This window comes from Platalea leucorodia (assembly GCF_965183815.1).
Source record: "Platalea leucorodia genome assembly, chromosome: 22".
In the NCBI taxonomy this organism is placed as follows: Eukaryota; Metazoa; Chordata; class Aves; order Pelecaniformes; family Threskiornithidae; genus Platalea; species Platalea leucorodia.
In genome coordinates, this window is record NC_138844.1 from 3,541,641 (window position 1) to 3,569,380 (window position 27,740).

Here is a 27,740-nt window from a genome sequence, read left to right on the forward strand (position 1 = left end):
GACGGCAGAAGGAGCCCAGCAGGAGCGGGGGCCGCTGCCAGCCATGCCCCGGCGAGCTGGGCGCAGCGGGGGTTAAGGATGGTGCCCAGCCTACGTCCTGCCCTCCTCCTCCTCCTGCAGGTAAGATGCTTTTAAGTCCTCTTCTCCTAGAAGGGCCCTTCTGCCTTCCTCCCCATCACCCCTCCGCACCCTGCACCGCTCGCTTTCTCCGCAATGACTTTTCCATTTCTTTGAAGGATGGGAAAAGTAAAAGGAGAAACCGCGACACAAAGAGCCCTCGGGAGAATTCCTCCAGCCGAGGCATGGGGGCTTGGCAAGAGCTCAGGATGCCCCAAAACTAGCGGGGAGGGGGCTGGAGTCAGTGAAAGGATCATTAAAGGGGGGGAGACTTGCAGCCAGGTCCTTCCGAGCGCAGCCCGGCTCTCCCAGCGGCTCCCTGCTCACACCTCCCAGTGACACCAGCTGCCACCAGTTTCCCTTAGGCTGCTGGGAGGGGGCGGCCACTCTGGAGATGTGATGGATGGGGACAACACAAACGCAATGCCTAATTGTACCCCCCTTTATTGATTTTCTAAAGCAACCTCTCCTTTTCCCCCCACCCGCAAAGCACAAGACTTTCCTCTCTAAATTGCTTGCTGTGGAACTGTAGCCACTGCTAATTTTGCAGCTCTGCACAAAATGCAAATGCTTTGTCAGAAGCAATATTCCTCCTCCCTGAGGGCTCATCAAGAAAGGAAATTTTCCCAGCCCAAAGCATGTTTAAATCCCAGACCCTGGGGAAACAAGGAGATGAAAAGCTTTCCAGTGAAATCATGAACATTATTTGAGCAAATGTATGTAGGCAGTTAAACAAAATGATCAAGTTTTTGATTAAACCTCTGTGTCAAGAGGGTAAAAAGAAAAAAAATCGCCTGGCTCTGTGCAAAATTCTGTCTCAGTAGCCCAGTTGTGACTGCAGAGTTAAAACAGCAGAAAAAGCGGAGGGTCAGCCTTCCCCGTTAGCACCGTTGTGGTCTGTACCCCATGGGCTGGTTTCTCCCTGTGCATCGCCGGTGGTAAGAGCAGGGAGCTGTATTTAGCTGCACCTTTGGGATACGAAAGTTCTCACCTAAGCGATGAGAAGAGCTGATATGCACCAGGCAACCTCCTTGCCAAGTTGGTGTTGCTTTTAAAAGCTTCTCTTCCGAGCAGCTGCTTTCTCCTATAACTGCACACCCCTAATCCTGTTTTATAGGAGCTCTTTTGCGGTTGTATTCCCTGGTTCGGGTTTTGCTTGGTTCCAATGTAAGAAATGAAGGTGAGACAGGGCAGGATCTCTTCCCTCCTTGCCAATATGTGGGGCCACCATTGGCAAAGCTGCAGACCCCATGCAATAGGGGCAGGGTCTGAGATGGGGACAGCCAAGCGAGCACGACAGCTCCCACTAACTACTGTGTGAGCAAAAAGTGGTCAGAAAAAAAGCTTAAAGGTGCTGAGACACAGCTGCCATCCTCTGCTAAACCTCCTCAGGCTCATGGGTTTCCCTAGTCATCCCTAGGTGTTCCCCAAGGACGGCCTCCTTGTGAAGATGGGGGGCCAAATCCTCAAAAAGCTTCCAGAGTTTGAAAGCAAAGCACCCTGTGCTGGCGCTGGGACCAGGAGCGGGTCACAAAAACCAGCCCAAGCAAAAAGAAGCCTCTCCCGGCCAGCTCCAAAGAGGAACATCCAATCTACAAAACACCCCTTTGCAGTCAAACTATCTATTTTGTCTTATAAATATATGCATTCAAAATTCAGACTCTTTTCCAGCACAATCCCAGCTCTCTACTGGGGACGGCATGGGCTAAAGGACCATGAAACTCCAGCCTTAAGTGAGCGCGTCCCTGCAGCCAGGCGTCCCCCCAGCAGCGTCCAGCCTGCGAGTGAGGAGACCCGCAGCGGTCCAGCTCCAACGGAGAGCTCAGCAGGGGCGAATCTCCCCTGCTTGGGCAAATTTTGCAGCCTGCAGATCCCTGGGCTGACAGAGCTAAGGTGTTCCCCATGTATCTGGCCAGCAGCTCCAGTTTGGCATCGATTTGTCCACTTTGCCTTGCTGGGCAGACATCCCTCAGGGGGCTGGATAGACAGACCAGCAGACAGGCAGCCAAACTTGCTGCAAAATGCTCTCAGGCACCCTGCAAGTCATTTAAACAAACTAAAGAAGCGGTTAAAAAGAAACAGTTCACCTGCAGCTTTGTCAGGAACTGATGACATTTCTGGGGCTGATAAAACTGTTTACATTTTATGAAAAAACAGAGTTTGATGCTGGGGGTGGGGTAGTTTCTCTTCATCCTTGATCAGCTCCAGCAGCAATAAGCCCCAAAACCAGCCCCCTACCCCTTCGCTGCTCAAATCCTTGCGTAAGATGCAGAGCTGCAGTAGCAGGACACGCTGACCCTGGGGATCTCTCCCAGTCCTCGCTTTCCTTAAAAGCCAGGGTTGATTCAGTGTGTATGAAATCATCCCCGTGATTTCGCATCTCTAGTGAAGAAGTGAATGGAAATGGCACAGCCTGTTCCCAGAATAGCTGCTCTGCCACCATAGGATGAATATATAGAAATACGATGAGAATAGCCTGCACAGCCGGCTCAACCCTGCCCTGAAATACAGCTCTGCTCACCAGAAATCCGGCACAGGGCTCACCCAGAAGTTTGTTGTGAGCGACAAGCTCAAGCTGAGGTCCGAGTCTGCAACATTTAGAGAGGCTGCATCTGTGGTTTTGTCTTGGAGAACAGTATTTGGACCCAAAGGAACGCACAAATCATTAGCATGGGGTTCCCTCAACAAACACAGCCCAGGAGCCGTTGTCCAACGCTTGAGAGCTGTCACTCATGAGCGGGTGGCTCTTTCTGAAGATGGTATAACATACCCTGAGGCCCATCTGTTGTTTTTCCTTTTTTCCCTAACTGTATTTTAAGCTAATAGAAGAGACCCTCCTTCTCTGCAGAGTGTCCTGCTTTAGCAAGGAGTCACCCACTCAGAAGCAATCGCCTCCATTCGGATGGCAGAGGGCAAAGGGTGTTGGCCTTTTGCAGCTCGTAGTCCCTCTTCCATCCTGAAATCCTGTACTATTCACCCCGGCAAGGCAATGGCAATGCAGCTTTGGTGTGGCCAAGATTTCCCTAGCTGTGAATGCAGATAAACTGGAGAAAAATGATAGGTGAATTAAACGGTGGATATTCAGCCTGGAGTATGACCCTGAAAAGGTGATGGGTGAAGGAGGGGGCTTGAGGGAGCTGAGATGTGAGTCTTGGGAGGCAGCTGGGGAAAACAAATCTCCAAGCCCAAAATGAAAATATCCGTGAACGCACACAGGTCCCACATGTGCAATCTGCAGGAGAGTTTAATACAACCACCTTAGAAAAACAGCCCTCCCGTGTGCTTGTGTCCATCGCTCCAACTCTTCTTTAGCAGCCTTTGCTCTGGCAAATCCAGATGCCATAGGAGCTGCTTTGATTCACCAGTGTCCCTTTCCCCAGCTTGTTTGTGCCTTTAGCTTCCACTATCCGAATGCCATTATTCTTTTTTTCACTTCTCCCCAAAAATCCATGCCTCTTTTGTTAGATAAATGAAGTCAGAATTATTTATGGCAAGCGAGAGAGACCAGACCCTAATCCAGGAAAACCTTTAATTGCTCATAAATCAGGTTTTACAGGGCATTCATTTAGCCCTGATTGATATTCTTTTGTTAGGGTCTGCATCCAGCGCGCTCAGAGAGAGATTCCAAACAGAATAAATACTCACACTAAAGCCTCTTGTCTACACAATGACAGGGGCTAGCCCTCTAATATGGCTAAATTCATAAATTCACAGATTTTAATGCCAGATGGAGGCATTCTTGCTGCCTGCTCTTCCCCCGGAGTAACATCAGCCACAGAAAATCCCCCTGTGGTTCTTGCTTTGAGCCTCGGTCTGCTGCCTGCGCTTTGCCTTAATGCCTTGACGCTAGCAGGGCTTCTGATGTGGCTTTGCACGAACGCAAGTGAAGGGGCACCGGGGTGCTTGTAGATAAAGTGGGGGTCTCGGAGAAACCTTAAACTCAGGGGTGGGAAAGCAGGTCGCTGCCAGGGCTAAGGCAAGAGGTTGGAGAGGGGGTCTCTCATGGGCGAGAGGCTCCCTGGGGGTTTCATTCATGGCTTGGACTGGGGATAGGACTTTTCCAAGTGAAAGCCCTCAAGGTGGAGGTGGTAAGAAGCTCACCAGCTGCAGAAGACAGTGCCTGGAAGTCAGAGGAGACAAGGGTAAAGAGATCCTCCAGAGTGGAGTGAAGGCAGGGGACAGGGAGGACTGGGCAGCAGGGGCTGGAGGCACCGTGGCCACCTCCAAGCACATTTGATGGGGCAGCTCTTTCGGTCAGGCTTTTCAAGGCCACCTGCAGCCTATGGCTGCAGTGTTGGCAAGATGTGCTCCTCCGTGCCCTCCCTTCCCATGCCGCTGATGTTGCACTGCCGTCCGAGGTTGGCATCCAGCTCCTTTAACTCTCACTGTATTTAACACCCAAAGTCTGGCATTTCCCTGCAGGCTCAGAGCCAAGAGCAGGCTCAATCCCGGCCTGACACCCTGGGGAACTTCAGCAAAGGTCCAGGACAGAGAGACTGTGCTCAGCCCTTCCCCTGCCCATGTGTCCCAGGAGGTCTTTCTTCTTCCACATCAAGTATCTCAGAGGGCAGCAAGCCCAGCCAAGCTGGGGAGCAGAACCAAGGGGTGAGAAAGGTCCCTACAGCAAGGATGACTCCAGGGTGGCTCATGTTGACCACCCCTCCTGGAGGGTCTCAGTGGCCATCACCATCCATCGGTCCCACTGACCTCTCCAGCTTGGTGCAAAGCCACTGGCTCGCACTGCTTCATCCTGCTAATTGCTCCGCTCTCCAATTACAGCCCTGTCGGCAGTGGAAAACCCAAGCCCCTTCTTGGATTGCTAATTAGGCTATGAGCCATCTATCTCGCTGCTCAGAACTGTCAGCCCTTCCTGCCACGCAGATCCGATCTTGTTTGAGGCAATAAGATATCAAGGGGGGACAAGCCTGTCTCTGGGTAGCAGGGGGCGGGGGGGTTGATGTTTGACTCAGATGTGAATATATTAATTAATATCTATGGATTGCTTTGGAGAGGGAAAGCACTGCAGGGGGACATTAATTCCTAATTGTTACTAATTGAATTTTGCTGCTAGGTCAGTGGTGGGTCAGAGAGATTGATGCCGTGTGTGTGTGTGTGTCTGTAATTTTGCTGCTCACACCCATACCAGCAGTGGGACCCCCAGCCTCCTCATGCCGAGGAGCTGACACCATCTCAGCCAGCTGCACTGCACCTCCCGGCCCAGGGGACCGGCCACCCCGTGCCCCTCCTGGGCTCCAAAAAACCCATCCGATCATGGCATCGCATCAGGGCACGGCTGGTGGGTCCAGATAGGAGCAACCTGCCCCATGTGGTGCAGCACGGCCTGAGTGACCTTAGGCAAGTGCCTCAGTTTCCCTTCTGGGACAGCCTTGACTCGGTGGGTGGTGGGACACCGACTGCAGCTGGTGTTTGCTGTGTGTGGGATGCAGTAAACACTGGAGCAGTGTCAGGTTTTGGTGTCTGAGCCGTGCAGCGAGGACTGGTGGGGGCCGGCTGATCCTGCTGGAGGAAACGTGGGGGAGAAAGGAAGGAGTCTGCTGCTCCCTGAGGTCCGAGGTTAACCCAGCACCCTCGGCATCTGCTGCGATGCCTCCCCATGTGTAAAAAGGAGACATTAGTAGAGCCTGGAAGGGAGCTGGGTGGATGCTGAGCCAACAGCAGTGGAGCCATTAGTGTCTTCTGATGGAGGAGAAGTTGCTGCCAGTGTGGGGCCTCCCAGGGCCTGTGTAGCTCCCAGCAGAACCATCATCCCCATGGGAGCAACTCCCCAGGCTGACTGGGACCTCTGTGCAAAGCGGCTGCTTCTAGAAAAGCAGATTGCTTTTCTTTCCCTGTGCAGCTGAACGCTCAGCTGAAGCTCTCCAGGATTTTGGCAGTCTGAGAGAGGTCACAGAGGTGTTCTTCACTGCAGAGTATGATTTTCCATAGCCTATGTCAAAGCAGGGCTGGAAGGGCAGAGGGACACAGCCCCTCTCTGGCCTGAGCATGACCCACTGCCGTTTCGGGGCTGGTGAGGTGTGCTTGGCTCCAGCCCGGCCAGGCTGGGACCTGCTGGGCACCATGTGGCATCTTACGGCAGCAATGCTCTGGCAGGCGAAGCTCTTCAAGGACGGAGCTTTGACCCAGGCTCTCTGCAAAGCCTGGGGAGGGGTTAAAGTAACATGCACAGGACAAAACATAGAAGAGATCCTTACCAGGGTACCAGATCAGGAGGCTTTTGGCTTGTGCAAATCCACCTGGAGCTGCCGCCTTCCCCAGCTTATCCCTCTCGAGCTGACAGGAGTGGAAGAAAACCTCTGCCTCTGTTGAGAGCATTGGCCACGTTGCAGTGAGACAAGACTCAGAGCCTGGTAAAAAAGCTGTTAGGGTTTGTTGTGTTTTGGGGAACCTTTTTTTTCCTTCTTTCTTCCTTCTGTAGCGGTTTCAGCTCATTTACAAAGGCTGCAGAGCCAGAGACTGCACTCCATCCATACCCGCCTCTAGCTGTAGCTTTGTCCATGTTGCTGCTCAGTGCCAAGACCTCTCCCTGTGTCTGGAAGGAGAACGGGCACTGCCAGGCTGGAGCAGGCTGCGATTTGGAGAAACACATCCAATTAACACTTGAGAGCCTGTTCAGGTACGCAAACCATCCTGGCCCCTTTTGGGAGGAACACTTTTGTCCCAGCTGCCCATGCAAAGAGCCACCAGGTCTGGTGGGCACCAGCTGCAGGCATCAACGCAGAGGGGAGCTGACCCCGTGACACCCCGCTTACCCCATGTCTGGAGTCTGGGTGGTCTCAGCCTTCGGCAAAGAGACCCAGGAGGTGCCCGGCTCCTGCAGGACCAGCACAACAGGACCCCCACACAGCTCTTGGGGCAGGGTTTAGCTGCCGGTTCCCCTGTGCCATCTGGAGCAGTCATAACAAGGAAGCTATTCTCAGCTCCATTTATACGTCTGCCTGACATCTCTCTTGCTGTCAAAGCCAGCTTCCCAAGGCAGTAAATAGTTGTTTGGAAAAGAGCAAGTGGGTGCTGAGCTTGTCTCCGTGTCTGAATAAATCCTTCTAATGCTTTGGTTAGGCGCAGGGGATTGCTGGGTGTGCCAGCAAGAGCAGCCAGTGTTTATATGGCTAGCGGGCAAGAGGAGGACCATCTCCTCCCTACCCAGAGCAGCTTTGAAGGTAATGGCACTCAGGAAGGGAAATCAGGCACTAGGGACCGGCCTGGCCAGCGGGGAAGGCAGAGGTTGTTGTTCATTGTATTGGCATGGAATATCGCCCTGGGGAGCTGGGAGCTTGCACGCAAGCAGAGGAGGCTGCAGCCTTTCCTGCCTCCAGGCTCACGTTTGAGCGTCCCAAGGGATCTGCATGTGCTTGTGTTTCAGGACACAGCTCTACCGTTCAGTCAGCAGTGAGCTTTCCTTCAAGGGGTTTGGTCAGTCCTTGCAGGGCAGGACTGGGGTAGAGAAGTGGAGTTCAGCCTCATCCACCATCGGCATCTGTCCCCTGAGCAGAGGGGATCAGCCCGTGTCACTGTGTCACCCTCTCTGAGCTGGAGGAGAAAATGGGCAGCTGCTCTGGTAGAAACCCGGGTGTTTTGCTAAAACAGCAGGTTCCCTCCTTCTCCCATCTGTCTCCCTGGTGAGCCTTGGGTCTAACAGCACCGTCCCTCTGCCGTCTTCCACTTGCAATTGCCTTCCTCGGGTTTAGTGTCCCCAAACTCCTGCAAAGACGCCATAAGTCAGAGGTAGCTTTTCCAAAATAGCTCCCCATGTAGACTGAGTCGATGGTTTTCACTTCCAGCAAAGCTGCAGAGCCGCCTGGGAGCTGCTCTGGAGAAGGGATGGGATAGATCCTGGTCAATGCTTCTGAAGGCAATGGGAATGGCAGTGCTTGCAGACAAGCCCTTCATGAAAAAAGGCTTTAGCCAGATCCGATTGACTGTGGATCAGATCTCCTTAAGGAGGTGTATTAACGTCGTCCCACTGACAGCTTACAAGGCTGTGATTTTAATAAGGTATTGAAAATCTGAGCGTGGTGTCAGGCTCATCATGTTTCCCCTGTCTGCTCTCAGGATGCAAAGATGTTAAAACTAAAAGTGTTGATTAAATTGCTAAACAGCAGAAGCTCCATGGCCTGGCAGGAACTGTGCAGGGCTGCAGTATGGTTTGTGAAGGGGATATTTGGGGCAGGAGAGTATCGGTGGGTGGGAAACAGAGCAGAGCGCATCGGTCTCACAGCCCCAGGCTGGATATGCCCAGCTCCTCTGGGCTGGGAAACTTGTCCTGCAAATGGGTACGTGTCCATCGTGCAGTTTTGGGGGTGGCATCCACCGAGACATGGACAAGCTGACCCACCTGCTGCCACATCCAAGGAGGGATCAGGGGCTGGGGAAGTGGCATATTGCACATATAACCCTGCCTGTGGTCTGCTCTCTCCCCGTGCAGGCGTTTCTCCTCTGGGATAGCCCAGTTGCAGCCTCCATCCAAGAGCAGTACTGCGAGAGCCTGCCGCCCGTCACAAACCACACGGGTGAGTGCCCTGCGTCCCCAGCCCACCCTACCCATCCCCAGGGGACCCCGGTGGCAGGGAGGGCTGGAAGAGGGGGCAGGGGGGTGTCTCTGGGCTGCTCTGCAGCTGCCTGGCTCCTTTTCGGGGGGAGGTGGGATGTGCTGAGGCTGCATTGCAGTCCCGTGCTGGCTGCTGCAGCAACCTCTTTGCAGGATGACAGTTGAGGCAGGTAGAAGATGCAGAGCTCAGGAGAGCTAAAAATAGAGAAAATAAATGTCTGTTCAGCTGGGCTCGAGGGGGAGGTGGGCAAAGAGACATCTGCCCGGCCCCTGCTCCCATGCTGCCCATTCTCTGCCATGGCCAGGGACACCAGGAGCTTTGTCCCCTATGTCCCCTCCCCTCCACCACCCCCCTGCCCAGGGGTGACAACTGGAGACTGTGACTGCAGAGACCACGTCACTAATGCAGTGTGGCCACCATGTGCACAGGGCTCGGCCACCCTCCCTCCCCCAGCACTCCTAGATGTGTGCCATTAAGCACTTGGGGAGGCCACCAGCCGTGAGGAGCTTCTGGGGACGTGGCCATGGCCAGGGCTGGCTCAGCCAAGCTGGGTGAGACCAGCAGGGTCATGGGCAGCTCACTCCTACTCAACACCCATACATGGGTTTGCATCCAGCCGGGTCAGGCCCAAGATGTGTTTGTGCTAAAACTGGCTTTTAGCCTATATTCAAGACGTGACTTGGATGTCACCTCAGCAGTCACAGGTCTGGTTCAGTGACAGGTTTTGGGAGAGGAAAGGTGGCTAAGGGAGAGGAAAGGAGCTCACAGGGACAAGGAGAAAAGTCCTCCCCAGCTCAGGGATGCTGCAGAGTTCATTTTCCCACGATTGAATGAAGAGCAGGGCAGGTGCTGAGCAACTGCCTGGCTTGCCCTGGTCCCTGCTGCTCAGAGCGGCTCTCTCCATCAGGGTGATGGATGGCCGCGGAGGCCCGGCGCTGACGGATGGCTGCCCGCAACCTGGCTCCCATTAGCAGCAGTGTTAAAAACTCCTTTTTAAAAAATTACAGCTCGGCACTGGCTGATTCAGTGCCTGGTAGAGCCCAGGCCACCACAGTGCTGCAAGGAGCATCCCCAGCCCAAGAAATGGAGGCAGAAAGCCGAGGGAGAGCAAGGCTGCCAGTGGAAATGGAAATGCCTGTGTGTCTCTGGCCTGGGCATGGTGCAGACAAGAAACCTTGTCATTGCTCATGCTTTGCTCCCTGAAGGTTTCATCACTCTGCTCAGCAAGGTGGTTGTCCTTGGCCATGTTAGGCTGTGATAAAATGGCGTTTGTTTTCTTCTTACTCATCTTCCCTAGTGCAACATGTGTCCGTCTCCGTGGGTTCTGACCCACAGAAGCACCAGGCAACCACCACAGGTCCCTCTTGTGATGCACAGACCAGCTGGTGGCACAACCCAGGGCAGCAGGCAGGTCCCAGAGCCTCCTCATGGCCTTTGCCACCCGCTGCTGGAATCTCCTGAGCCCAGAGGAGAGGGCAGAGAGGGGGGAGAATTTCTGCCTGGCTTTGCGGATGGATATGCCCTGCAATTGCCACCACCCTCAAGCAGTGGGTGCTGCTTTCTGCAAGGATTGGGCTTTGCTCAGTACGGATTTATTAGCGCGAATCCAAGCAGGATTTAGTGCATCTCAGTGCCCGTCACCCTGGGACACGGAAGCACAACATGTGAGGCTTCAGATTTGCAAAATCCAGCACCTCCATGCATCCGACCTGTCATCCCTGAGTAACTCACTAATTTGGGATGGGGCTGGTGCATGTGAGAGCCGCTTCCAGCTCGAGGAGGGGGCTTAGAACAAAGGGTAGGGATGAAATTAATTGTCTTATGTCTGCTGCTTTGTCAGTGGAGCTCAGTGCCAGCCCTCATCCTCGGGGTCCATTTAAGCCCTGCCTGATTCACGCAGCGATTCCTAAGGAGGGATATTTACAAAACTGGAAACTTTGTTTCGAGGCTATTTAACATGGAGAGTTGTTAGGATGACGCTAATGAGAATTGCAGCAAGGCCGTGAGACTTAATTTGTTAATGTCTACATAACCCTTGGGAAATGGCACATGCCGATAACACGAGCCCAGCGGTCCTCCAGCACGCGGCTCGGCAGGGCATCAGCTGGATGCACGGAGGGGCCCTGCCTCGTGCCCATGTGCAGCATCCCTCCTCCGAAAAACAGCCCAGCGTGGGTTCTGCTCCTCTCTCGGGTCACCAGTCCCTTCATTATTTAATCTCACACTTTTTAATGAGGATGTATGGCTGGACAGTAATATCACCAGTGTGCCGGCAGTCTCCGAGGCACATGCGCTGAGCTGGCAAGGTCTCTGCTTACAGCAGTGTGGTGGAGACAGACCCAGGGTGATGCTCACCAGGCTCATGGGGTGCAGGCATTGTAAACCTTCATTCCGGGAAGCAGAGCAGCTGAGACACAGAGCTCCCTTGTCCTGCCCTCTTATCAGCATTGATTTACCCGTCTTCCTCGAAGCACACTGTCCCCAACGCAGGGCGATGTTCCTTGGCATTCAGGCTCCTTCACAGGCATGATGGTCCAACCTAATATTTTAGGTACGCGTCAGAAGTACCTCTCGGTGAGCCGCTGATTCTGGCCAGTGCTAGGACGCATGCGCATCCACGCACAGTTGGCCACTCCATCAGAAAGGCAGCTTTCCTCAGTAGCAGTGACTATTTTCTCCTCCAGGCAGAAATCATATTAGGCTGGACTTGAGGTCAACATGGTGTATTAGGAAAGTCGGGTCAACTGCACATCCAAACATCTGGAAGCCAAGAAATTCCCAGACCAGGCTTGAAAAGGAATGCAGCGAGGATCAGCATCCCTTGTCCAGGGTGGATAGGTGCCTGTCCCGAGGGCTCCCAGCCTACAGATTGCCTCAGACCGCGAATTTGTCTTCCTGATGATTTCAGCTCCCCGGGGTCTGCGCGCAGCTGCTTCTCGCCTCGCCCTGCCATGAAGCCGGTCAGGGAGGGACAAGGTCATTCACCCACCGGGGCAAAGCGTCCCCCTGCAGCTGCAGGATCGCTTCCCATCGTGGCACTTCCCTGGGGAAGGAAGGGGGAATCGGAGCAGATGGGAAAGCCTCTTCCTAATTAATAGATGAGGCCTTTCCAAGGCAGCCCAGCAGAAAGCACTCGAGCGGAGCGAGCTCGGAGCGCTCACGGGGTTGTTTAACTGTTCGTAGCGTTCATGCCTGGATCAGCCCAAGGAGTTGGCACCCAATTGCTAATAGCCGTGGCTGTCCTGGCTGCACGATTCACTCCTTTAAGCTGTTAAACTGTTACCACAATAAATTGTTATCCTCAGTCCCGTGTGTGCTCAGGAGAGAGAGGGGAGCACAGCTGATTCCTTCCCAGGGAAGAAATGTTTCCTGCTACTGCAAGTTCACCTAAAGCAAAGGAAAATGACACCAAAGCCAGGCAGAAATGAAGAGAAATGTCTTTTTTTTTTTTTTTTTTTTTAACTGGAGGTTTTTTTCAAGGAGGGGAAGGGAGCGTAGCTTTGCATTTAAATAAAGCAAATCAGGTTGGTCCAGATATAGCAAAAGCCTGTGGCTGAGAAGCACAGGAGAGCAGTGAGCAATGAGAGCATTTCCTTCGCAGGCACTCTATCAGACAGGTTTGGAAACACGTTTCACAGCGGGTGACAGTTTGACCAAGAGACTTTCCGCCTGCTCCAGCTCAGCTCCCCGAACCGCTGACGCTGCTCCAGCAGCCCTTTCTTGTGCCGCTGCTGTTTCATTCACTCTCTGACTTTCCTGGGAAGAGACTCAAATTTAAATTTATAAAGGTCAAATTAACAGCATCAGCACCTCTTTTCCCTTCAGCCTCGTTGGCATCTCTCCCACCAAGGCAGAAACACTAATAAAAGAGCTGAACAGGGGCTAAAGAGGCAGCAATGAGTCCTGGCAGAGACTTAGCACTGAGGGAGAGCAGTGATGCTGGGGCAGGTTTGGGAACCAAAAGATGTGAACTCACCTATATGGAAAATCATAGTGGTTTAAGTGTATGCTAGTATCGATAAAGCCATTCTGCTCCATCATCTAGGAAACAGGGATGTCAATAGAATCTTTCTTATATTCATAGATTTTATTGTAGTGGAGGAGGGAAGAAGATGATGAGGTTTTCTGGTAGGAAACAGTGTCCTGGCACATCTCAGTGTGAGCAGCAGCTACGGCAGTTAAACTGCACTTTGGACTGGATGCCGTAAAATCGTTGCCAGCTACTCTGTTCAGTTGTAGCCAAAGTAGAAGTCTTTGCTAGGAAAACTCTGCCAGCAAGGGATTATGCTGCTTTGCTCACCCACCAGCAAAGCCCAGCCAATACCAGGGAATAAACCACTTGCTGCTACCCTTGGTAATAACACAGCTCCAACCACTCTATGGGTCATATCAGGAGAACAAGATATGCCCCAAACCTAACCCACTCTATTATATATTCAGTAAATATATATCCTCCACAGATGCTGTACATGGATCAGTCATAAGTGATGGCATTGAGCAGATGCATCAAATACCAACGGCAGAAGCTAGGTTTGATGCCTCCTATTTATTCTTCTCCAGAATAGCCACAAAGACCCAAGGGGATAGTCAATGGTGGTGAATAGCAACAAGCTGAAAATTCATTACAAAGACACTTGACTATCATAATGCTTAATTAGCCTGGTAATTATTTTACATTGAGGATCACGGAACTTGAATGCTTGGGAGGATTGCTGAGGATTTTTTTTTTTTAAGGACTGGCCTCTTACAAAGATAAATAGAAACACCCAATGCCACCAAAAGCAGTGCTGGAGATATAGGGTGTGAGCAAGGATCTAAGTATTTTGTGACAACCACAGTTGCTCTGGGCCATATTGAGTACCCAGCCCTGACTCAGAGGGAAGGCAAGCAGCTCCACCACCCCAATTTCAACCCCGTGTTAACAGAAATTGCCCCTCAATGCCTCAAGGTGTTACTCAAGCATTTAGCACCTGAGTGGCTCCATAGCTGGGATCGAGCCACCATTGGCACATCAGCGCCTTGAAATAAAGGCATCCCCCCCAGAGGCCCTTGCTTTGGGGCAATAAGGTGTGGAATGGCTCCTTCTGCCTCACCGGTGTGGTGGAGCTGTCTGGGAGAGACAAACGACCTTTTGCGCGCTGGCTGCAACGAGTATGTTTTGATTAGATGTGGAGATGAAGCCCTGATTACCAAATGCAAATGCTGCAGCAGGGACACCCTCAAGGAGCCAGAGGCTTCAGCCTGCTCAAGAGGCAACAGGAGCAATGCAGTCACTGAGGACATCAGGGATGGAGAGATAATTGTAGTTGAGGAAGAGCTCAGGACAGGTAGAGATATGAGCTAACGCCTTTCAGCTGTTACTCGGCCTCCTGGGACACCTTAGATAAAGAACCCTATCTCTCCCAACCACAGGAATGAGCCTGTGATTCGGATTTCCATCGACTCTCCCGGCCCCTTTGCATTGTGCTTCGCCCTTCGAGCAGCCGCAGCGTCGCTGGGGGCACAGCAGCAAGCTAGGAAGCTGCACTGGTGCATAGCTTTGCCCAGTGTGAGACAAGGACATGTTTACCAGCAGGGTTATATCAGTACAACCTTTGCTTTAGTCCTCTTCATACCATCCTAGCAATGGTTTGATGGTACAATAACACCTCAGACCTCCTGGCATCAGCGCAAGAGTACCGTGGCCACACGTCTGGTGGTGCTGGCCCAGGATAAACATGCTCCGTCCTCTTTAAATTTGCTCAAAATCTTTTGGCAGATTAGCTGGGACTGGAGAGCTTTACCCTGCCAGGCTTCACATGGCTGTGTGGCTTTAGCTTGGAGCCATCTCAGGGGCCTCTGCGAGTGGTGGCAGCAGGCTGGAGAAGGATGTTTTATATAAACAGAAGGGATATTGCTATAGTTATCCTGAGACAGTTATCGTGATACAGTTGTCTCAGTGTAAGTCCCCGGACAGGCACTTTTTTTCTTCAGAAGAAAGGAAATGCTTTATATTGCTTCAAAGCAGCACAACCCAAAAGAAATAGGGTGAGAAGGGATTTGAGTGACTTCCCCTGTGCCACATTCCCCATCTCAAAGCAGGACCAGCTCCTTCCTACCCCAAATGTCATGTTTCTGTGTGGGAGGGAGCCAAATCAGGGGGATTGGATGCGGTAGGAAGTCCATTGACCTGTCTTGCTGGAAAGCTGCGAAGACCAAAACTGTGTGTGCAGCCAACGGTGCTGAGAAATCTGGAGCAGACGTCTGCAGAACCTGGGAGAATAATCCCCCTGCAAATACGGATGGGCTGCGAAGCAGATATCAAAGCATTTAGCACTGATACATATAATTTCCATGCTAAACAGTGCTCTAAATGCTGGGAGCCGCATGCCACTGGGGAGCAGCTGGAGCAGACGGTCGTGCTGGGCAAACAGGACGTCGAAGCCCTCGCGGCACTCTTCGCTGTTTTACTTAACCCCTCCCCAGCAGGAGATTTTTTTTCTTCCCTATATGCTGGAGAGAGCAGAAAGAGCAGCATCTGCTTTCTGCAGCTTTTCATCAAGCATTTCTCAGTGTGAGCCCAGGAAAAATATTACAGCCACCCACTAGATTAAAAACTGGTGGACAGCCCTCAAAATGCTGCCTACAGCGGTGCTGGGGCGAAGCCTGCTGTGCACAGGGTGAAGTCCCAGGAGCCCCCGACAGCCTGGCGGAGCCTGACCTCTGCTCACCCGGCTGCAGCCCCCAAGCTCCAATGTCACCCCACAGCACAACCCCGACCCGTGGGACGAGGAGGGGGCTGAGCTCCTGGTGATGCTGCTCCACCTTCAGCCCGCATCCCTGCCGTGGTGGGACTGCAAGACCCGTCCGCTTGGTTTGTCATCAGGTGGGTGGCATAGCACTTTAACGGCAGTGCCAAGCAGCATTAAATCAAGTGCCTTGGAGAAACGTGGAGATCTTAAATCCAGACTTGAGCAGATGTATAACAGAACAATGCCACCTTTGCCTGACCACATCATTTCCATGAATTTATCTGGGTTTTGGTTATTAATGGCATTGCTGTGGTTTTGTTTTACTGATGGAGAGTACCATTGCTGCCGCTCTCTGGCTCTGCTGACTTTTAACTGCTGAGTCTTCCTGCTTGTCCTCCCCGAGCAGTCTGCGTCTGTGCCCCAGCACAGCCCCTGGGATGCAGGAGGGAAACTGAGGCACGAGGGGCTGGGGGGAAAATGGATTTTGTGCTCAGCCCCACTGGTCACAGGGAGGGTTTTCGACGACTGCACGAGCTGCTCTGGGCATTAGCACTCTGCAAGCGCCATTTTCCTGCACTGGGTTCTTCCAAGTGAAGCTTTTCCTATTCCACATATTCATGTGACTTCTGACCTGGGTGGATTCCCAGGTGGCAAACAGGGAGAGCACTTGCAATTTAACTTTGTCCTTAGTTGGAGCAATTACCGGTTCTCTTTTCTCTACCTAGATGCATATTATTATAAAATTTTAAACAGGGACTTCATTTTCTATGACCCTCTATTTCTCTGTCAAATTTAGGTCAAAACAACTAAGGAGCTCAACATATGCTAATGGATGCAGCTAAGCACAGGCACGCACAATACACGTGATTAAATGCACCTTGTTTCCTAAGAAATACAGGCTTAAAACAGTTAACTTAAAGTGAAGGTTGCTGCAGCAACCATACACATTAGCAAAGCTAAAAGCAAAGGTCATCGTTAAAATTAATTTCTCACTACAAGCTAGGGAAGGCAGAAGGTTAACGCTCACCACGCTCTGATGCTTCCCCAGCTCACACGTTTGGAAGTTGTTTTCCCTTGCAAAGATGTTTGAAGAAAACCCTCCTTTGCACTGAAAATTTGCTCTGAGAACATCCCAAGAAACCAAGGAGCCAATTTTTTAGATAATCATGAAAACAAGTGTTCCCCCATGAAAACTTTCATCATATTAATAACAAAATATTTTGCTTTTTTTTTTGTTCGATCGCTCTTTGGCCAGCTCTATCCATAGGAAGCCTCGGGAAAGGCATTCAAATAACAACCATTGAGTCTGGGTAGAGAGGAAATGCTGTGTTCTTGCACCCAGAAAGCTGTGAATTGGGGTTTTTTGTCTTAGGAAATGGCAATGCCTGTCCCTGTGCCAGCAGCACAAACATCTCCAGTACCCAGGAGTGGTTTGCACTGAACTCTGCCCCTTCCAGGCTCTGCTGCCCATCTATCTGCTGCCTGTCAAGGATTGTATTATATGGATATTACAGCCGTTGTTCTTCCTACCTCACTCTGAGATGTAGCTAGGACGTATTTAGCTACAGTACATGTTGTTCTAAATATACACAAATTATACATAAAAAAGCCTGCAATCTGGCCTACCTAATGCCTACGTTAGCACACTTGTGTAGCTGGGAAAAGCACATAACTCCAGCTTTAAATCTGAAATAGCAGCAGCAGACTCGGAGTTCTCTTCCCAGGAAAGGCTGGAAGAGACCAACGGGAACAGCTAGGAAGGAGATGTTGCAGCCAGGAGGTGTGAGCGGGTTGGAGGGGCTCTGAGGAGTGTCCCACCAGCACCAGGCTGGAGCCGCCACTGGGAAAGAGAAACTCTGGCTTATTGCTGGCTGTTGCAGGGCTGGATGCCAAAGTCATGGTTGAAGAAAAGAGCGGGGCTGGAAGACCAGAGCCAGGGAACCCCAAACTGACTTGGGAACTCAGGTCAGAAAACCAGGCTTGTGCCAGAACTGGGCTTAACCCAGGTGCTCAGACAGGACCAGGGCAACAATCATGGCCAGGATGGATCAACCAGCCCTTGGGGAGTCTTGGCACAGACCCCATTTGGTCTCTGCCATGAGGCTCTTCTGGGGGCTGAGCTTGCAGCAACCCATCAGCTCAGCCAGGACTGCAGCCCCAGCTCTCCGGGCAAACCTTGACCCTTCAACAGCCTGGAGGTGGCCCACAGTGGTCCACAGACCTCCACTAACCCTCTAATCTTTTTCCTCGCAGGTCCCCAGTGCAACGCCTCAGTAGACCTGATCGGCACATGCTGGCCGCGGAGTGCAGTGGGACTGCTGGTAGCTCGCCCCTGCCCTGAATATTTCTATGGCGTGCGGTACAATACCACGAGTAAGATGAGCAGCACGGGTGGGAACATGGTGGACGAGGGATGGGGGAGTTCAGAGAGCCAAATGCATCAGGGACTGTGGGGGCACGAGTGACAATACACCTCTGCGTACAGAGCTCGTTGCGGGGCTCGGTAGGATAAAGCCCTCATATCCCAGATTTCAGGGAGGGTGGTTTCACAGCAGCAGCTTTATAAGCAGGTCCTCCTGGACGTGCCCCTGTGAAGGGGGAGAGAGCTGATGTCCCCATCTTGGGGACAGGGGAAGAGGAGTGAGCCTGCCCTGCCATTGGAGGTGGTACAGAGGTCTGCAACCCCCAGCTGAGCAAGGACTGGGCGACCTTGCAGCTTATCCCCTCCCGGCATGGGTGACTGCATTGTCACTGCCAATGAGGTGCTGGGAGCCGGGGATGAAGCGAAGGCCCTTGAAAAGTGCCCAAAGCCATTCCTAGCACACGGTCGAGTTTCTGACCACCCAAGTGCTGCTTTTCATGAAAGAAACATCTTGCTTCCCACAGAAAACATCAATTTTTCTGTCCCACATGTTTTTGCAGCAGTGGAAGATTGCATGCATATGGCTCCTGCTTTGTGGTGCCTCTGATGCTGTTGCAGGAGCCTCTTTGCATTAATCCGTACTTGTGCACGCCTAAGAGCCATTCCCATCCCTGTCCCATCCCATCGCCCTGATGAGGCTCATGGTTTCTCCTGTTAACAGCAGAAGCTCAGCATCACCCCAGTGCTGGCATCACCCCGCTGCCGGCACTAATCGGAGACTGCTCTGGGGCTGTCATGGCCGTTCCTTCCCAATTAGCCTTGCTGCTCGCCGTCCTTGCTGGGAGTCAAAAAAAGCTCCTAATGCAGGGAGAGAAGTGAAAACTTCACGCTGCTCTTGCAGCAGGATGGCATGTGATCTCTCGAGCAAACGGCACAGAAGAGGGGAAAAGGAGAGCCGAACTCATGCTGCTCCCACTGCATCTTGGTGGTGGGAGGTGTCGGGGTCCCCCAGTGCCAAGGGGCAGAACTGGTGCAGACCCAAAGCCCTTGAGTGGGTCTGAAATGTTCTAGGGATTTTGGTCCTACAATTGCAACCAAGGCAGAATCTGAGCTGGCTTCAAAGCAAAAGATGCCACTGGCTTGACACCAGCGACCACTGCATTAGTGACAATCATCAGGTCACATCTTTGTGCCCATCCTCATGCACTGTTAACCCTTTGACGTGCACCCTCTCTTTCAGATAATGGCTACAGGGAGTGCCTTGCTAACGGGAGCTGGGCAGCGCGGGTCAACTATTCCCAGTGCCAGGAGATCCTCAGCGAAGAGGTAGGACCTTGGTAGCCCCTCAGCCAGGCTCTTGGCAGGAGGGTGAGGGACAGCCAATGGGCTTTTGAATGGCAGCCACATCCAGGTCAGGAATGGCCCGATGACCCAGATATAAGGTTGCATGCAGCATATATGACCCCCTTCTTGATTTGCGTTTTCATTCCCTGCCAAAAACAAAGCCACAGCTGTTTCCTTCCCTATTAAAAATCCAAGCAGATTTGCAGTGTGAGATCTCCTGGCCCCAGGGCTGCTGGGTGCAGATCAGCATGTCCTCCAGCCCCCTCGCCCTCCTCCAGCTCCCTCCTGACACAAGCACTCAGTGCAAACCCCATCCCTCCCCACTGGCAATGAAATAAAGGAGATGTTTAGGAAGTGGAAAGGGATAAAAAAATGGGGACCAAGAATTACAAGCCCCTGAGTAGGTCAAGCCACCCCTCAGAGCAGAGGAGAAGAGAGATGAGCAGTTCATTTACAGCTGATACCACCTCTGGTATTTAAGATGCTGATATCTTTTGCCAGGAATGGTTTTCTCACTCAGTTAATTGCTAATTCACAGGTTGGATGAGTGCCTAACAGGAGGAGCGATCAATTAATTTAATTACCACTCACACCTTCCTGAGATCCTCTGCTCCCTCTGCCCAAATTCATCCCAGCCTCTCAGCTGCCCCCAGGGCAACAGGGAATGAACTGAGACATCAGATGGCACATTGCCAGCGAGCTCGGCTGAATTACAGCAGGATTTCCCCAGGCAATGGGTTGGGGATGTCCCAGCGCTGAGCAGGGGTAGGGTGTGAAACACCTGAGCCCTTTGCAGGGCCAAGTTGGTGCCTACCCTGTCCACATTAGCCCCATCTGACCAGCCGTGTCCCCTTCCAGCCCCATCTCCACTGTCCTGCACCAGGTGGGCTCCAGTCGCTTTCTGAAAAAGGGCCCAAAATTTGCGGTGCAGCTTTTGGAGGTGATGTGGTGGAGGAGGTGGGTTTGTGGTGGTACCTGGGGCTGCTGCTGACCCCCTCCCCATCTCCCCCCACCAGAAGAAGAGCAAGCTGCACTACCACATCGCCGTCATCATCAACTACCTGGGGCACTGCGTCTCACTGGGGGCCCTCCTCGTGGCCTTCGTCCTCTTCATGCGCCTGCGGTGAGTGACCTGACCCGCTGCTGTGCTCCTGCTGAGGGGACAAGCCCAGGGAGGTCACCCCACGGCCCTCGGGCTGGGGACGTACCCAGCCCCTGTGATTTGCCATATCCTCCCCCATGGTTATGGCTCTCCAGTCTGGAGGGATCATGGCTATCTCAGGGTTATTTTCCTCCTGCTGCTTTTTTAAAGCACTAGGTTATGGAGGCAGAGGGTGCTCCTCAGTGCCTTCCACCTCCTGGCCTTGGTTCTGTCCACCTCACCCAGGGCATGGCCCCAGCAGCTCACCCTCAGCATCCCAACAAAGACATTCAGCTCCACAAACAGCCCGGTCGCCCAGCCCACATGTGGCTGTCCCCCAGACACCACCACGCTCTGATGGTCCCTTGTCCCCTTTTCTCCAGGAGCATCCGATGCCTGAGGAACATCATCCACTGGAACCTAATCACAGCCTTCATCCTGCGCAACGCCACGTGGTTTGTGGTGCAGCTCACGATGAACCCAGAGGTGCACGAGAGCAATGTGGTAGGTGCAGCTCTGCCAGGCAGCTGGCCTGAGCCCAGCCCCAAGCAACTGGGGTGTGGGGGGGGCTTGAGGATCCTAGATATGAGGCCACAAATGCAGCTTGAGGGCCCAAATAGGGCTGTCTTGTGGTTGGTGGACAACCCAGGCTTATGAGAAACATGGGTTCAATTGCTCTGCTGGGGTCTGTGTTGCTTTGTGCATCAGTTTCACCACTGTAACACAGAGTGCTGCTCTTCACCCTCCATGTCTCCTCCTGACCCCCTTGGCAGGTCTGGTGCCGCTTGGTCACTGCCGCCTACAATTACTTCCACGTCACCAACTTTTTCTGGATGTTCGGTGAAGGCTGCTACCTGCACACGGCCATCGTGCTCACCTACTCCACGGACAAGCTCCGCAAGTGGATGTTCATCTGCATCGGCTGGTGTAAGTACCAGGATTTCCCCTTCACCCACAGGGTGCCCAGGGTTTTAGTGATGGGTGATGCCCACCTCCATCCTCTGCTCCAGCTCTTCTTGCACCCAAATAGCTGCAAAAAGGCTGCCAAGAGCAGGAGGATGGTATTTCCATGGCCATATCATCTCACCCAGTGGTTTGCCCTGTGTGAGAAAATCCCTGTTACAGCATAATTTTGTGGCCATGTTGCACCCCTGAAACTCATCTGTGTGTTCACCTACAGGTATCCCCTTTCCTATCATCGTCGCCTGGGCCATCGGGAAGCTGTACTACGACAACGAGAAGTGAGCCTGATTGCTCTCATTCCCCCTTCTCCTTCCTTTCTATCCCAATTTCCCGGAGGTCAGTTGTGCCAGGGGCTGTGGCAGGCACGGATCCTGCCTGGAAGGGCTGACAAGAGGCAGGGTACACGGAAAAGGTGGAAGAAAAAAAAGATAGTGTTCTTCCATTCTTTCTTTTATCCCACCTTTAGGCTTTCTGCTGCAGGGTTTTTCTCTTCAAAGGGCAAATGAGATTTTTTTAAGGGGGAAAAGGTGAGATTAAGTCAGAGCTCCTACAATGTGTTTGCTAAATGGAGCTGGGATTTAATCTACCAGCAGATACAAGCTACCACCACCTGAGCCATTTTCACAGAGACTTGCTAATCCAAGACTTAACAGGCACCTGAGAGTTCATCATGCGGACTGGGAAGTTAAAAGGAGCCCGTTTCGATGAATGGCAGCTTGTCTTGTTTTTCAGTGCCAGTTTTGCCCCCTGACTTCAGCAACCCTGTGCTACACACGCAGACACAGCACTGATTTAACAAAACCCAACAAGGTGCTCCCAGGACAGGGATACACCTGTGTGAGCTCCTGCAGGGTTTGCTGGGGACAGAGCCAACCCGGACCTCTGTGTGTAAGGTTGCCCTGCTCGTCCTACAACAACCAGTTCCCACATCCATACAGGGCCCATAAACACCCCACAAGCCCCCATGCACCTCCATATACCGGGTTCCCAGGGAAGCTATTCCATAGTGGTTACAGTGGTTTAAGTTGTAGTGCTTTCACCCTATGGACAGCGACTTACAGAGATTGTTCAAGGACAGGAGTAAATCCAGGTCACTCACACTGCAGGCTTGTCCCCGACACCAGATGTCCCTGACACCTCTTGTCCTTGCCTTGCAGGTGCTGGTTTGGGAAGCGAGCAGGAGTTTATACTGACTACATTTACCAAGGCCCCATGATCCTGGTGCTTCTGGTAAGAGCAAAGCGACCTTGTTTGCTAAATATAGGGTCCTTCCCATCTGCAGATGGGATAAGGCTGTTCCTGAACAGGGTCTCACCCCCTCCTTCAGCATCGCCCCGCTGCAGCTGGCTATGCTGCCCCACAGCAGCAATGCCGCCTGCCCTGCAAGCCCAGCTCCCCACACCCAAACTGCACCTTGAGCAAATTTAGGTGCCTAACCCACAATCAGCCTTCGGCTGGGGCTGCACGGCTAGAAGGCGCGTCCCCTGGGTGGTGGATAGGGGATCCCTCTTTGGAGGGTGCACCGGATAAAATTGAAGAAGGTGCCGCGAACCAACGCAGCCTAAGGGAAGGCCACCCTGACAGAAAAACCACTGGCCCTCCAAGTCATGGGGGTTGGGCAGGAGGCCAACTACCTCCTCCCGGAAAAAAAAAATAAAAAGTTGCAGAAACAACAAGCATCAACTCGGAGATGGAAAAAATCAGTAATGAAGTGAGGAGGAGGAGATGGAACTGGATCAGTCATGTCTTGAGGAAAAAACCAACAGCAGACTGCGCTGTGGCCCTTGGGACTCCAGAGCACGCAGCCGCAGACCGATCGAAGTGGAAGAACGATGTTCGCGCCTTGTGTGCCTCCTGGCACTGAGAGAATTCAGATTCAGATTCAGATCAGAACCCACAATGAGAAACAGCATGCACAGGTCCTGCTGGCTTGGGATGGGCTAGAAAGGGAGCCTGGAGACCTCACTCCGATAGGGATGCTCCCATCGGCAGACTCCCACATGCATCACTAAGTCCCTCCATCCCTGCCCCGGCACTGTCTGGGTGTAGGTGGGTGCTTTGCGAAGCATTCGCAGCAGCCTGGAGACCTCAACCCCATTCCCTGATCCACATCACTTTGCTCCTGGCCCTTGGCTGAGCAGTGATGATAGAACCAGGGGTCATACGGACCATAATTTGCTGGGGCTTTGCCCTTTTGGGAAGGGACAAAGAGGGGCAGAGGTGGCAAGTCACAAGCAGCAGTGCCAGGGTCCAACCTGTGTTTGTAGCGGGAAAACTGCACAAGGTCCCACAGCTTTTCCTCCCTCCTTGCCCAACGCTGAGAAAACCCGAGGGAGTACTAATCACCGGCATCAGCCGACCTCGCTGAATAATTGAGCCTGCTTCTCATTTCCCAGCCCGTCAGGTGGCCAGGCCACTTCTAATTTGTGTCAATTGTGCTCAGCTCCCAGTGCTGCCTTCCCGTGCCCTCATTAGCCATTCGGCAGCCAGGAGAGTGGCCAAGCAGCGCCTTGCTGTGATGGCAGCTCCTCTCCGAAAAGCCCTTTGACTGCCTTATATTCCTCCTTCCCCTCCAACTTTTTCACTTTCAGCCCTTTCTCTAACACTTGCCCTTCCTCGCCAGCCTCCTGGTGTGCCCTGCTGCCCCGCTCCCTTGGACAAACTCCTAAACCTTATTGCTAAAGTGCTTTAAAAATGATAAATGCAGATGTCCTGTTCCAGTGCATGGAAGGCAATCGATCAGGTTCAAGAGGAAACATTCCCGTTTCCCCTGGCACGGCCCATTGCCTCTGCTGAGGAGATGGGAGGAAACATTGGGGGAGCAGACACTTAACCAGGTGCCTTCTTCCTTCCAGATCAACTTCATCTTTCTGTTCAACATCGTCCGAATCCTCATGACGAAGCTCCGAGCTTCAACCACATCGGAGACGATCCAGTACAGGTAAAAGCATGAGTGACCCTGCAGAAAGCAGACCTAGAAACTGCATTAATGTGATTAGGGGGTATAGGAACAGCCCCATCAGCCAAGTATCAAGGGGATGGGAGCATGGAGAGGCATCTAAGAGCACCTCAAATGCTTTGTGGAGACACGTGGCCATTGCATCTGGGGTTGTTGAAAAATCCTGGCCAGTGAGAGCTTTGCGATGGAGAACATGGATGGCTGGATCTGCGTTTGAAGGGAGCCATTGGGAGCTGGGTTTCTCTACCAAGCCTGTTCTGGTGGGACCCGATCGGCTCACCAGCCTTGGAGCTGCAAATCCTGGCACGGAGGTGAGAATTTAATTGCTGCTTGGCAGGAAAGCAAAGGGCAAGGAAGGACTAATGAATCGATGCCACCCCAAACACCTCCTCGTGAAGCTGCAAGAAGGCAATGCTCTTGGCAGCATGCGGCAGGAGAATTTAGCCCTTCCCTGCTGTGGAATGTTTTGCAGACAACTTCGGAGGTGCATGGTCAGAGCAGCTCTCCGAAGTACCTGGAACAGGAGAAGACACTTTGGTCTTTATCAATGCTTCTCTCTGGGTCATTTTCTGGGCAGGAATCAGGGAATCTCACTGTGTGCCGGGTCAAGAGAAGCAGGTTTGGGGTGGAGGGTGACTTTTTCAGCTGAGAATGGAAAAATTTAGATGCTGTCATTGGGAAATATCAGCTTTCCTCATCACGGAGTATTGAGCAGGGATGAACGATTCAGCTTGGGGTGAGCAAAGATGAAGGTTATTGAAACAGGCTGGTTGGCCTCAGTCAGCAATTTTGAGAGACTTTTGGTTTTCTAGTATTTTCCTGGTTTTGGCAGGGAAGGTTTTTCACCTTTGGGCAGAAGAATATTTTCATTTCCCACAAACATTTCATGGGACAGGAAAAATTGGAGAGTTTGGTAGGTTATAGACTGTGCAGTCCTGCTTAAACCAGGCCTAGAGGGCTCCTGCTCACCTTAGACAATGGCTTTTGGTAAAAAGCTGATGGATGCCCCACTACTATGGCTGCTCCCCTGGGGAAGCTGCACCGGTGGATGTGCTGTCCCATGGTTTGCCAGCCTGAAGATGCTCCTGTCCTCAGTTATTTCCAGCTCCTCTGTGCCATCTGCCAGTTTGTGTTGGTGGCTGTGGCTCTCCTCCAGGTCAGCAATGCAGCAGAGGTCCCAGGCCCCATCCCTGCCCAGCCCAGACCTGCCAGGGATGACTTTTCCTGTTTTCAGCTAATGTTGGAATCTGTCCATTAACAGGATTTTTAAGCAAAAAGTGTTGACTTGGCATTGTTCTTGTCCCCTAATCCAAACGAATGAGATGCCAAGCCTCGATCCTTCCCCTTGTATCAGCACTATGACTTTTCACAAACCACACTCGTAATCTCATCAAGAAAAGATGTGAAATTAATTAGCTGAAGTATGTTTTTCATAAACCCATGTTGAAGGGTGTGAATTATTTTATGCTCCTTAATTCCTTTTTAATCGAGCCTTAGATCAGCCAAGCAATCATTTCACGCCAGCTCAAGGTCAGGCCTCCACTATCCACTGCTCTTTTCTGGATGGAGAAACCACAGAAGGTGCCCGGTGCTCAAACCAGCCCAGTCACTTGGGGATTGCATTGGAAAACAGCTCAACTCTTCTCCGTCCTCCCCCAGTCACTGGTTTGCCCAGACCCAGCCAGACCCGTCCCAGTCATGCTGGTGCTGGAAGTGGGATGGGGAGAGTCCTTGTACCCAGGGCTGCATTGCAGCAGCTCAGGTCCATGTTTTCTCCCCAGGAAAGCAGTCAAGGCCACGCTGGTGCTGCTGCCCTTGCTGGGAATCACCTACATGCTGTTCTTTGTCAACCCGGGGGAGGATGAGATCTCCAGGATTGTCTTCATCTACTTCAACTCCTTTCTGGAGTCCTTCCAGGTATGGTCCTCAGCACTAGATTCCACCCCAGTCCCACCACTAAGGGATATGGAGGAGCCCATCCTCGCCGATGCCTCGCCCTTCTTCTGCCCCCTCCCAAAAACAGACATCCCAAACCCCAGGGTTGCTCCAAAGCTCCTGAGCCTGGGGTTTCCTGCTGGCCATAGCTCCATGGTGACTCTTCTGCTTGTCTCCTTCCAGGGCTTCTTCGTCTCTGTCTTCTACTGCTTCCTGAACAGCGAGGTGAGCACTGGGGGGTGCTCAGGGGGTCTACACCCTTCCTTGTAAGCAGACACAAGCTCAGCCCGAGGCTCTGCCCCTGCACAGGGCTTGGAGGGTGCTGGCACCCAGTTCCCCAGCTGAAGGTGTTTGCTGATCAGAGTTGGTGCTTTACCTCCAGCTCCAGGCACTTCTGCAGCCACAGGTTGTGCCCAGATGGGAATGGCTACTGTCAGCCTCCTCCTTTGGAGGAGGAAAATCAACCCCTGAGAACAGATGCTCTGGGGATGCACCCATGTGATTTGGTGCAGCAGAAGAGCCAAGGGTCCCCCCATCCCTGGGAAGGGTCCCCCCACCCCTGGGAAATCCTTCCTCAGGGTGATCCCCATACACACGTGGGTACCCGGCACACGGACGAGGGCACCTCCCAGGCTCTGACCAAAACACAGACAGCAGAAAGCAAAGGAGGGGAGAGTAGAGGCCAGTCCTGGGGCCGACCATTTGGGCAACTCTTTCCTCTGCCTCCTCCCAAATGCTCTTGCACCTTTGCTGGCTCTGCAGAGTTTGTCCCAGACAAGCTTGCTTTGTTACCAAATCATATATGCGGGAGGAAAAGGGAACTGGAGCAGTGCTAGCTGGTGACCCAGGAGCATGGCACACCATGTAATTCATGGTCCTTCATCTCAGTCCCAGCTGGGCTCCTGGGGATTTTGGTGTTCGCCCAGCCGCACCATCTCAGCCACCCGCATCCAGTGCCCATCTTCCAGGGCCATCCCACGCTGCAGCTGATGAAACAGCATTTCTTCACTAGTTACCTGCCACACAAAGCACCTGGGCTGTTGTAGAGTGGAATTAATGTTGAAGGAATGCCACTATCATGAACCAGACAAGCCATAAAACCTCCCCAACTGTCACTTGCACCTCTTCCAGCCCCTTGCAGCATCCGATGCAGTGTGCAAGGTGCTGGCTCTCCTGCAGAGCCCCGGCTCAGATTTATTTCTCCCTCTTGTTTCCATTTTGTGCTCTGAGGCGCTGTCGGTGGGGTTCATCTCTCTTCACAGCTGCAAGGGCTGAGTTTCACTGGCATCACATCAAACAAGGCTGGGTGTCCTGGGAGGTGACAGGGGCTCCCGGGACCCTCCCTGCTCCCAGGGGGCTGAGCAGAGTTTCAGTAGCATTTTTGGTTGAAAGATTGAGGATGAGGGTGGCTGCTGCCTCTGAACAACTTTGGACAGCTGTGTGGTGACTGAATGTCCCCTCCTCTGCCTCACACCCCCAGGTCCGATCAGCTGTACGGAAGCGGTGGCATCGATGGCAGGACAAGCACTCCATCCGCGCCCGCGTGGCTCGTGCCATGTCCATCCCCACCTCCCCGACCCGGGTCAGCTTCCACAGCATCAAGCAGTCCACGGCCGTCTGA

General features: G+C 52.7%; 1 protein-coding gene across 1 annotated transcript; it reads left to right on the forward strand.

Annotated features, from left to right (window-relative positions):
• Window positions 1-78: 78 nt before the first annotated feature.
• Window positions 79-27,740, forward strand: CRHR1 (corticotropin releasing hormone receptor 1; the record flags this gene model as incomplete). Its single annotated transcript, XM_082332087.1, has 13 exons — window positions 79-120; window positions 8,561-8,645; window positions 17,669-17,788; window positions 19,018-19,103; window positions 20,138-20,244; window positions 20,646-20,766; window positions 21,036-21,189; window positions 21,443-21,503; window positions 22,383-22,455; window positions 24,081-24,166; window positions 25,966-26,101; window positions 26,303-26,344; window positions 27,600-27,740. 13 exons carry the CDS (start codon window positions 79-81, stop codon window positions 27,738-27,740), a joined length of 1,254 nt encoding a protein of 417 aa, XP_082188213.1.